Source organism: Ahaetulla prasina, chromosome 1 (assembly GCF_028640845.1).
Source record: "Ahaetulla prasina isolate Xishuangbanna chromosome 1, ASM2864084v1, whole genome shotgun sequence".
NCBI lineage: Eukaryota > Metazoa > Chordata > Lepidosauria > Squamata > Colubridae > Ahaetulla > Ahaetulla prasina.
Genome location: NC_080539.1, coordinates 106000712 through 106013373, shown reverse-complemented (window position 1 = coordinate 106013373; position 12662 = coordinate 106000712). Strand labels below are relative to the sequence as shown.

Here is a 12662-nt window from a genome sequence, read left to right as displayed (position 1 = left end):
AAGCAGGTGAAAAAGTAAATATTAAAATATAACAAAAATCATTTTAATTTTTAATGTATCAAGGAGTAAACTGGTCACAAGCAATTCAAATTGTGTAACTGATCTAGGAGTAATCTAATCTAAAAGAAAATTAGTTTTCATTAACCATATGTATTTTTTTCCAGGGGTTTATCTGCACTCTAAAGGGTAATGTAGAATGAGTTTGAATAGACTATGAAAGAATAAATAACATACTGGTAATAGAAAGTTAAAAGAAAATAAGGATTCTAGTGATTTGTTTGAAGATTGAAGAATAATAAATATTTGCAATTTCCAAAACTTTACTAAATAAGTGCAATTAGCATGGTTAAAGATAACAGCATAGGACTAAGAGCAATTATGCTATCTGTTGATTTTGGAAATTTACCAGATCTAAATAGGTATCAATTCTGGTATGCAATGTAAACTTTGTTAGATTTTTGTGATCAGATTTTTTCAGTCATGGCATTGGTTGCAATTTTGGGCTACAAAATTAAGTTCTTGATAAATGCCTTTTTACTGAATCATATTCTATATTTTTCTTTTTTTAAAATCAGAGAAAGAAAAACAATTTGTTTCTTGACTTGAATCCCTCTTTGCTAACTGAAAAAGCTATTTGAAAATCATCTGGCAAGTCAAAATATTTCCTTGAAACTTGAATTCCTCATACACTGTATCTCGCATTCAGAATGAGATTGCGATTTTGCTTTTAGCATTAATTTTTTTAAAAAAAATTATTGATTCAACAAGGTGATGTAGACTGACAAATGAAACATCATGAAATGATTTTTTAAAAAACTTGTTAAAACAGAAAAACAATAAAATTCTTAATTAAAGGTACAGATTTCAAATTATTGTTCCCATTTATTTTAAAGACTATGAGTTTTTAGATAGTGTATGTGTGAACATATATTTAAATGTGCATATATTTATGCAGATGTGTATACACACACACATAACAGGGAGAGCTTCTTTATATTTAACCATGGGCATCTCTTCTTAACTTTTAATTATGGTTAGCTCTTTATTCCTGAAGCATGATCAGGGAACTAAAAATCTTCATGCTTCTGGGAGCGAGGAAAATAAAAACCTTTCAACACACATGCCTTACGTGCCAAAGACACAATACCATAATTTTTTCCAGAGTTAGCACATCCGAAACAGGAATCAAAGCTTTTAAAAATTGTTCATACAGGTAATTCAGTTGATTCCTATATATCCATTCCATCTTTATTTTATTTTTATTTATTTATTTATTTGTCAAACACAACAGTATATATAAGTATAAGCATGAAATAACCATATGAATTGGATACAGTCAAAAGAAACATTAGGAAGGAATGGTAGGCATGCTGGTGCTCTTATGTACGCCCCTTACAGACCTCTTAGGAATGGGGTGAGGTCAATAGTAGATAGTCTTTGGTTAAAGCTTTAGGGATTTTGGGAAGAGACCACGGAGTCAGGTAGTGCATTCCAGGCATTAACAACTCTGTTACTGAAGTCATATTTTCTACAATCAAGATTGGAGCGGTTCACATTAAGTTTACTGTGTGCTCGTGTATTGTTGCGATTGAAGCTGAAGTAGTCTTCAACAGGAAGGACATTGTAGCAGATGATTCTATGAGTTACACTCAGGTCATGCCGAAGGCGACGGAGTTCTAAATTTTCTAAACCCAGGATTTCAAGTTTGGTGGCATAAGGTATTTTGTTGTGATCAGAGGAGTGGAGAACTCTTCTTTCTGAAATATTTCTGGACACGCTCAATTGTATTAATGTCCAAAATGAGGTGTGGATTCCAGACAGGTGAGCTGTATTCAAGAATTGGTCTAGCAAATGTTTTGTATGCTCTAGTTAGTAGTGTAATCTTTCTGGAGAAGAATGAATTAATGAATTCCCTTTCCCTTATATCTATAAGCATCATGCAGTTATACCTTCCATGTGTTTATTTAAATAGAGATCCAAGAAAGGGATTGGAGAGCCAATCATCATATAACAATTATGAATTACTTTAGAGAAGAACAATAAGCTTTCCAATCATCAAATGAAACGGAATCGAAGGCAGCTTTTTAGAAAAGTTTGAGTTGAGTGTGTAATATATACAGGCTTGTACTTTCTTGTCTTTTAGAACACCTAGGGCTTTAATACTATGTGTCAGCAAAAATAATATACAAGGAATTTTGCCTCTGGCATCAGTTATGTAAACAAAGCAGTATGATGCAAAACCAGACTTAGCCACAAATCAAATTTCTCTGCATATAGAGGTATTGGCTACTATGTGAAGACTGCATATAGCTGAGATCTAAATTTGTAAAACTTCATAATCTACAAATAATTTTTAATGTACTTAACAACATCTTATCTTGGGGCTGTTCATTCAGAATAAAAGCATATAATTAAAATAATTCTGAAAGATATCTTATATCTGCTTGAATCTCTTGTTTCTCTCCTCTTTTTTGCATACTGGTAATGTTTCATTGATCTTCTATTCCTTAAACCATTGTTGCTGAAATAAGGAATAATAGCATAATGCTTTTAATATTTATTGTTTAAAAACCAGTTTGATTCTAATTTAAGATCAACTGACAGTGAGAGCAATCAACCAATGGAACAGCTTGCCTTCAGGAGTTGTGGGTGTTTCATCACTGGAAGCTTTCGAGAAGAAACTGGACAGCCATTTCTGTCAGAAATAGTATAGGGTCTCCTGCTTCAGCAGGGGGTTTACTATGTGCCCTATAAGGTCCCTTCCAATTCTGTTATTCTGTTGTTGTTGTTGTTGTTGTTGTTATTAGCCAAACTATATTAAAGCATGATTTTTTATTTATGGCATAATTCAGTTTATGGCTTAAAGAGAGGGGAGTCAAGCACCCAATGCCAAAAAGTGTAGGACATATGATTTACATCAAATATTAATTATCTCTAGCTTAATAATAAATAAAATAAAATAGATGATGATGATGATGATAATAATAATAATAAACAAATAACAATAAACAAACAAATAAACAATAAATTAAAGAATGTTGTGACCAAGTCAGTTCATCTTCCATTTAAGTATTATAGGATTAATTTAAGGGATTAATTTATTTGTGGACTGTCTTATATTTTTTTGATAAGCGCTTGCCTTTATTTTTGGGGAGGTCTTATTATTTTGGGGTGCATGCAGCAAGATGGGGCTCCACTTGCCATCTTACCTGATTTCCAGCTCTGCATTTAAATATTTTTGGAGAAGGCTTATTTTTGGGGAGAGGCTTATTTGAGCACATGCGCTCAAAAGCCCCGATTATTATTGGGCTTATTATTAGTGGGCTTATTATTAGGGGATATCTTATTTTCAGGGAAACGGTATTTAAGCAGCAGCCCCCAATCTTTCTGGCTCTGCGGACTGGCAGCAGCAGTGGTAGAGAGGGGATGGTTTAACACACAAGTGTGTGCTGCTTACACAAATTGAGTTTGCACGCTCACATACCTGTCTACCGCATGTGTGGCCTAGTTCCCAATAGGCTGTAGCCTGATACTGAGCCATAGTCTGGGGATTGTGGGTATCCACAAAACACCCACAATTTATTCTGAGTTTTCAAGAAAGACTAACATACTTCTGTGTTCAGAGATGACATATATGCTCAGAAAAAAATTATATATAGCAATAAGTGATTTCAGCTAAGAGCTGTATCAGTTCTGCACAACATGAATGATAGGAAGGAATGATAAAAGGAACAATAGGAAATAGATTTTAAAGGAAGTTCAGTGAACCGGTTGCAACCAAATACGGAGGTAAAGATTGTTGCAGTTTGACTGGGTGAGAAGGTAACAAAATAAATGTCTGTCTGTCTGTCTGTCTATCTATCTATCTATAAATTGATATACATTTATTTTATAATATTCAATATATATTATATACTGTTCATCACAATTCAGTGACTCTTCCATTATAGCAGAAATTCAGCTTTGTGAACAAAACAAGCACCACATACAAATTAAGAGCTTGAGACCACATTACTCTGAGAAAATTATAACTGCTCTCCTGATATAGAAAAACATCTGAAATGTATCCAAAAGGAGATGGATAACAAAAACTATATGAGATGGCTGGAAACAGTGCATGAAGATGTATGGAAGAATGCTTCTTACTTGGATAACAGATAGATCTTACTCCCATATTCCTAATAATTAATGGAGAAAACCGTGATTTATGCAAAATGTGACTGGGAATTGGCTCCTCCACTTCTTATTGAAAGAAAAGGTAACAGCAAAAAAGGGAGAATTTTTATTACTGGCATCAGTGTGAATTTAGAAGTTCCATAGCAAAAGAATTAGATCAATGACTCTGATTTTTTTTCTATATGCATTTAGAACTACTTTTTGCTTGATTTCAAAACTTATATACAGCAAGAGTCGTCTAAGCAGAAAAACTACTTTGAAATAAATACTTTTCCTCCAAATCAATTAATATTTAGCTATCAATATATGTTATTAAAGAAATGATAATGAAGATAACAATAGCACAGTTCGTTGGTCTCATAATTCTTATTAGAAATGTCTTGAAAATAAAACCAGGGAAATAACTGTTTCAGCAACATTTCAGCAACATCAAAACTCCAAATTTTTATCCAAATTAGAAGAAGCTGTTGGTCACTATCATTTTCCCTAAAAGTACCGGGTCAAATTCTTTATAAAAACATGTTTAGCTAGGATTCCTATTGGACCATTGGCATGACATAAGAACTGAAATCTACTGCAACAATGCTGATTGTTTACAGATCAATAAATATGCTCTAGCTCATAGTTCCAAGACTATGTGTTAGTCGCATCATGAAAGAAATAGAATTTCAAATAGGAAGTTCTGTATGTATCAGTAGCTAGATCGCATACCTTTATCACATGATGTTTTTCATGCAGGATAGGTATCTTAAACATTTGACACCAATAGGTCGTGTCTTGTTCCGGTATAGCCACCTGTCTTAATAAAATGGAAAGAAAAGATTAATATAATATGAAGTTTGTTTTTCCCCAGACAATTCAGCATACAGTTCTGTCCCTTTTACACTGATACTTAACCCAAGTAACTTACGTTTTGGTTTGCCAAGTCAAAATATGGCAGGGAGGGAGGGATTACAGCATTCTTCTCGGGATTCAATAAACGAAGACTCTTAGTTCCACGATTAGAACCATGGTAATTTTGACCCCCATATTTAAAGTCTTTGTCGTGATAGGCCCATATTACTCGTACTGTGCTTTCCTGGAAAAAAGGAAAGCTATTTCTGAGTTATGCAAAGAGAAATCTAATCCTATGATCACAGCCTACCTGAATATATTTTCCATCTTGCAAAGGTTTGGGGAGCATATGGCCCTCCAGATGTTTCAAAATTAGAATTGCTTGTAGTTGCTATCAGCATGACCGAAGTTGAAGAACACTGGTTCAGAAGTTCAGAAAGCTCTGATAGGTCACATGTTTCAAATACTGCTGATCACACTTCTATATCAATACACATTGTAAATGTATATTGTTTCAAACCTGAATGGTATTATTATTGCCCCATTTTAATTTTACATTTTGCTTTTGTATTTTTATTGTAAACTATTTTGATACAAAAGTAATATCTCCTTAGGTAACCTTCCATTTTGGCTTACTATAGCATAATCTACACAGGCTAGTATGGCTGTGACGCTGTTATCTAGAATAAACTTCAAGGGCCCTATAGCATTTGTTCTTAACTTGCCACATCGTCTATATATTCAAAGTTCTTCAGCCCTCAGCCCAGTTCCCTTGTCCAGCTGTTTCCAACTCTAGTGGGCTGTGCTCATCTCCATTTCTTAGCCAAAGGAGCCAGGGTTGCCTGAAGAAACTTCCATGGTCATGTAGCAAGCATAACAATATGCCAAGGCACATGGAATGCTGTTAACTTCCCACCAAAGTGGTACCTATTTATCTACTCGCATTTGCATGCTTTTAAACTACTAGGTGGGCAGGAACTTGTGCAAAAAAGGAGCTCACCTCATAATGCAGTGCTCGAGTTTCAAACCTGGGTTGTCAGCTGGCAAGCTAACTGTCTTTAACCACTGAGCCATTGTGCCCCCACAACAGAATAAACTCTCACTGAATTACAGATCGGAAGAGACACTTATATCGTATCTACCCTAATCAGTACATGCAGCAATACAGACTGTTTATTGTAGAATAATCAGCATATGATTAGACTGAGAACGAGAAGCTAATATTTAAGCTCTTTGTCTTCTTCATTTTTTTTTCTAATTTAGGTTCATCGTTAGGTTTAGCACTGCCCTTTACCGTTAGGCTCTTGTCATTTGGGTCACAAGTGTGAAGCTGCCGGCTGAAAGCTAGTATTGTGTGAGTATTATTTTCCATAGCATACTCCAGATGGTAATCCTGCTGAGAATCTTTTTTCAGTACTCTGTCTGCATTTGTGAAGCAATCCTGTTGAAGATAGAAATCAAAACATTATCCTGCTGCTCTTCTTTTTAAATGTTCTGAACTCCACAACCTTTTCAATTTTGTGGGAAAGAATGTATAAAGAATGTGTTGTAATTCTCCAAGTAAATACTTTACATTAACCAATGAGTAAAAATCTGATTATTTTTTTAATCTATCCTTTTGAACATAATTAACATTGCATAAATTTCACATTCAGTAAGTATGATATAATAAAGGACCCTTATCTAAAAAGGTATCTATTTTGCAACCATTAAGGGTATTAGTGGACTTAGCAAACATATATTTGAAAAAAATATGATCCTCAAGAACAAATTGTAAAAATAGTGTATCTCTGCATTGCACACTTTCAACTTGACTTCATAGTTATTTTCTCTGGCTACTACTTAATACAAGCACTATTTTTTTTTGTGCTTTTCCCTATTGGGTGGTGAGTAAAATCAAGAAATATGATATTTCTACTGTAACTCTAAATCCATTTTCTTAGTTCCCATGCACTTATTTATAAGGGAATAAGCATACCACTTATTGTGATCCTAATATATACTCTCTAGAGAGAAAACATTAAAATGGAATATGATATCGTATACCGCCTCATTTTGTCAAACTATAGAAATGTTTTAGAGAGTCTCCCTGCTGTTTCAAGGACAGATTATCCTAGTCCTCGTTGTAGCAAAAGACCGTATTATGAATAAGCTGCATTAATAATGTACTATCGTTAACCTCTTCACCTCTGAATTCTGCTATAAAGTGCAGCTGCTTTTTTGACCATCCAGTTCACCACAATTTCAGCAACTCTTGTGATTGCTATTCCAAAAACACATTCCATTGAGATTAGGATGACAACATTGCTTAATGTTCTTTCTAAGAGTTTTCTAAGAACTTTATGCAATTGTTTCTATTTTGCAGTGACCACATAGAGATATAAAATTTGCAGGTGTTTTAAGGAGGTGGCAAAGCTACAGTTTAAAGGAGTGTTTTCTTTTTAACAGAAATCTGAGTAAAATTAAAAAAAAATTAAAATTTTTAATGTAAATAAAAGGATACTGCTGTAAATGTCTCCATTCCCAAAGCTTTTAGGCTAAGTGGAAGACAAGAATAGATAGGCAAGATCAATCCCAAAAATCAACAGAATGGAAATCTATGGGCAAAATGAAATTTCTAGCAGCCCTTTATGGTAAGGAACTTATTTTAGCAATTGTTGCAAGTTTGTTTTTATAAATAATAATGTGACATCATACTATCTGTAGTAATCAGCAGTTATTTGACACCACTGATTAGTAGAACTTCAGAGACACAACTGTTTATTTTGTTTGAAATTTAGTCACTTCCCTGATAAGCATCCAATTTATGTTACATGACCTATTTTTTAACCTACCTGTAATTAGGCAAAAACTCAGTTTACATATTATCGTGAATGGAATATTTACTGTCACCACCATTTTGGTGCTTAATAACATGGGTCCATACATGGCAACCTGCGTCACTGCATTCCAGATATTTTGAACAATTCTCATTCATTGCAGTTCTCATTTTATAGGCTGGAAGATAAAACATCTGGAAGACATTGGGCTGTCTATTTTGCAAGTCAGCTATCTCTATTATGGTAAAGTTAACATGTTGTGTAGCAGTTATTGAAATCAACCTATATACACACATTCACATACAATCACACCCTACTATAGGCAATTCTAGGCTGCTGGATAGAATGAATGAATCCGATATGTTTCATTCAATAGAAGTCATTTAGAAATTGCAGTAATACACAATAAGATGATTTTAGAGATCATAAAAATTCTGGTGTATAATTTCTTATAGATGAAGGCATTGAGGCTGAATTGCTTCTCACAGGCTGTGACCCTGTACTTGTTCTCTTAAAAAGGATTTGCAGTTGATATGGTTTCTGATTACTGCTATACAAAATGGCAGGGAGTAATTTCTTAAGGATGTAGCAGAAAGATGCAAATAAGTTTTATTTTAGCCCTAAAAAAATGAGAGCACAGCTGCAAAAGAAACCTTGAGAAAAAAAATGACAGCTGTCTTCATAGGCCTCAACAGGTGTTTATACAGAGCAGTAATCCTCTACATCCATGCAACCTACAGTAGATTTTGCCTTCTTTTAACAATGAGGTCAGTAATAAGAAAATACTGTTTAGGGCTCTCTAGCATAAAAGTTTACCAAATTTATCTGAGACCTTGATTCAAGCAATTATATAGAATAGAATAGAATAGAATAGAATAGAATAGAATAGAATAGAATAGAATAGAATAGAATAGAATAGAATAGAAGACCCAGGAAAAAGACCCAAAAGACCCAGGAAGATGGCGACCAGGAAGGTTGCACCGGAGAAATGCTCTCTGTAAAAGGGCTCTTTTGAGCTCTTAGGAGAGCAGTTTCCCCGAAGATTCTTTGCTGGCGATACTCCAGAGCCGAAGGTTTTTCCAGGCTGCCGTGGATTGAGGCTGCCGAGGTTCTTCCAGGCTGCTGAGGACTCAGGCGGTGGGCGAAGAGTCGGAGACCGCTGGAGCCGGGACTGCCGCTGCCGTGAGGCCGTCGACTGAAAGAGGCTGGAGCCGCCCGCTATCGCCGGAGCCGCCGCCAGCCCTGTGACTGCCGCTGCCGCTTGTGCCGCCACCGGAGCCGCCGGAGCCGCCAGCCCTGAGACTGCCGCTGCCGCTGCCGCTGCCGCTTGTGCCGCCAGCCCGGTGAGTGCCCCCAGAGCCGTCGCCAGAGCTGCCGCCAGCCCCGGGATTGCCGCTGCCGCTTGTGCCGCCGGAGCCGCCGCCAGACCCGAGACCACCGCTACCGCATTAAAGGCGGCTGAAGACACCCGAAACCACAAAAGCCACCCCACCAGACCCGGGACTGCCGCTGCCGCTGCCGCTGCCGCTGCCGCTACCGTGAGTCGCACCGCTGCCATCACCGCCCTCCATCATCGCCCTCCCTCATTGCTTCAAACTTTAAATTTCCCACCAAGGAGATAAAAGCCCAGCAACATTTACAACAACCCTAATCAACCTATCCCCCAATCGGCAGGACTGCTGCAGGACTACTGGTGAGTTCCTAGGAGACTCCAGTCTCCCGGCCTCTACTGACTTTTTGAATCTCCCGCCATTACAGCCACCTGTAAAGAAGCTTCTTCAACCACCCTTTCTCACCATTTTAAATTTCCCGCCAAATCTCACTGTTACCATAGTGACTCCCCATTACCATAGCAACTGCCAAATTGACTACCATTTAAAGTTAAAGAGACAGATATAAAATCAAAGATAATTGATTAAGTGACAGACACTTAATCATTACTAAAATTGGAAAGAGTGTGAAATAAAACAAAGGAATAAGAAAGATCATCATTATGCCAGCCAGAAAATCAAACGCTGATAAAATCTTAGAATCAAGATTAACAACTATTGAACAAAACATAGATAAAAGATTACAAGCTATTGAACAAAACCTAGAAAAAAGAATTCAAAATATTGAACAAAACCTAGAAAAAAGAATTCAAAATATTGAACAAAACTTAGAAAAAAAAATTCTATCAGTTATTGAACAAAGTTTCACAGATTTGATAAAACAAATTTCAACACTAAAAAATGAAAACTCTAATGATCTAAATCTCTTCCAAACTCATCTATCACCACAAAATATACAACTTACAACTCAACCTAGACATCAAATTAATACAACACAACCCAATCAACAAACAACTACTAATCAACTAATCAGAGATGCAATGGAGAGAGGACAAAAAATAAATAATGCAATATTATTTGGACTTGAAAACACAAATGAACCAGATATCAATAAGATTCACAACATCATTGGAAATTATAATTCATCAACCATCTCCCCAAATGAAATAATTGCTGTCTCCAGAGATGGACCAGAATATAAAAACAGCGATGGGACAACAGCACCAAGATTTTGTAGAGTTATATGCACTAATGAGGACAGTAAACGCAAATTCATAAAGACTATAAACTCAATTGCTAAATCCAACCCTACCTACAGTAAACTTAGATCACGTCCTGACCTATCCTTTCTACAACGGATACGCTCGTGAACTTCGCACAGAACTTAAAAGAAGACAAGACAATGGTGAATCCAACCTATACATCGACTACCATGCTGATTGCATAAAAATAAAACCTGCAATCAAAAATCACCTCAAACCCCCATCACCCATAACAATCAACCAGCCATCCCAGTATTCAACCAAGTACCCATCCCCTACCTCCCATTCAACCAACCATCTTACCAACTATCCAACCAACAGCCATCCAATCAACAATCCAACCAACCATCCAACCAACCATCCAACCAACCATCCAAACAGCCATCCAAGCAGCCATCCAAGCAGCCATCCAAACAGCCATCCAACCAGCCATCCAAACAGCCACCCAACAATCCACCCAACCAGCCATCCAAACAACCATCCATCCAAACACCCAAACTACCATCCAACCATCTATACAACCATCTATTGTACACAACCCCCAACCTACTAACACCCAAAACTAGGTATGCACGCCCCTTACCTCTTCAACACCAATCATATCAGATCTCAAATGCAAATTGATAAATGCAAGAAGCATAGTCAACAAATTACCTGAATTTATCCTCTTATTAAACAGTGGCACATTTGATATCATTTTTGTTTGTGAAACATGGCTGAATTCATCCCTTCCTGACTCCATTATCTCAAACAAAGAATATCAAGTCTATCGATCAGATCGGGAAAACCGAAGAGGTGGTGGAGTGGCTATCTTTACAAAAGACACTGAATCTAAAAATATCCAAGTAGCACATAAACTCTCTCTTCCTGAAACCATAGTATGCGACCTATCCCTTGACACTACTCTTGATTCTTACTATGCTACAGAGCCCCCGACTATGACATTACCCACGCAAATATGCTAACCTCAATGCTAACATGGACTACCTCTTGCCCATACCCTCTTATCTTCCTTGGTGACTTAAATCTACCTCTCATTAACTGGACAACCAATGAATGTTCAACTGACCCAATCCATACTACACTATACAACGCTGTTACAAACCTAGGTCTTGAACAACTTGTAACTAACAATACAAGACTCAACAACTGCCTTGACCTCATCTTCTGCAACAATCCAAACTCAATTTACGGACTACAAATTAAAGAACCTTTTTCAAACAGTGACCACTGCATGATTGATTTTCGTCTCAATATCGTCCATACTTAAATCGTCATAACACCAGAACTCCCAACTACAACTTCAAGAAAGCCAATTACGACCTTATAAACAACGATCTTTCATTTCTGTACTGGCAAAATCTGTTTGCAACCTGCATAACCGCTGATGACCTCTATAGAATCTTCCTACTTGAAATCAATAGAGTCATTAAATTATATGTACCACGAATGACTACCATGTCCAAGAAAACAAACTACCCATATCAATAAAAAGCTTCAATCAAAAAAATCCTCTGGAAAAGAAACAAAAAAGGCTATGTTACAAACTTCAGAAACCGTTACAGAAACATATGCAACCAAATTAAAACTGAATGCACAAATTACCACACCAAGCAAGAAGAAAACCTTCTACCCACAAATTCCAATCGTGCCTTTTATAATTTTGTCAACAGTAAACTTAAAGATTCAAGATCCATCCCACCACTAAAAGATTCTAACAACAAAGAATGCAATGACGAAACAGTCAAAGCAAACCTCTTCAACATTTTCTTTGGCTCAGTTTTTGTTAACTCCGATAACACATATCCAACATTCCACAAACGAACCAGCAATGACTATGATGATTTAACTCATATAGATTTCACAGAAGACAACGTTGGTAAAGCTCTTCACAACTTAAAACCATCGCTTTCTATTGGACCTGATGGTCTATGTGCATATTTCTTAAAAAAACTTTCCATTAATATAGCTGAACCCCTAAGTATTATCTTTGATAAAGCTTTCACTACCAGTTCTCTTCCCAAACTTTGGTCACTAGCCACAGTCATCCCCATCTTCAAAAAAGGAGACCCCAGCTTAGTCGAAAACTACAGACCGATCTCCCTTTGCTGCGTCACCTGCAAAGTCATGGAATCTATCATCAATCAATCCATTACCTCACACTTAGAAACTAACAACCTACTCTCCAACAAACAATTTGGTTTCAGGTTATCATGTAACTTACAACTTCTCCACTGCAA

At 36.5% G+C, this 12662-nt stretch overlaps 1 protein-coding gene across 1 annotated transcript in view; it reads right to left on the bottom strand.

The window, feature by feature from the left end:
- The window catches only part of MOXD1 (monooxygenase DBH like 1), a 53555-nt gene that overhangs the window by 27355 nt on the left and 13538 nt on the right, over positions 1–12662 (bottom strand). The window contains exons 2-4 of the mRNA XM_058171667.1: positions 6305–6451; positions 5087–5254; positions 4888–4971 (exon numbers count right to left, since the gene is read on the bottom strand). Of these exons, the coding sequence (XP_058027650.1) occupies positions 4888–4971; positions 5087–5254; positions 6305–6451 (399 nt within the window). The remainder of the gene's footprint in view (positions 1–4887; positions 4972–5086; positions 5255–6304; positions 6452–12662) is intronic.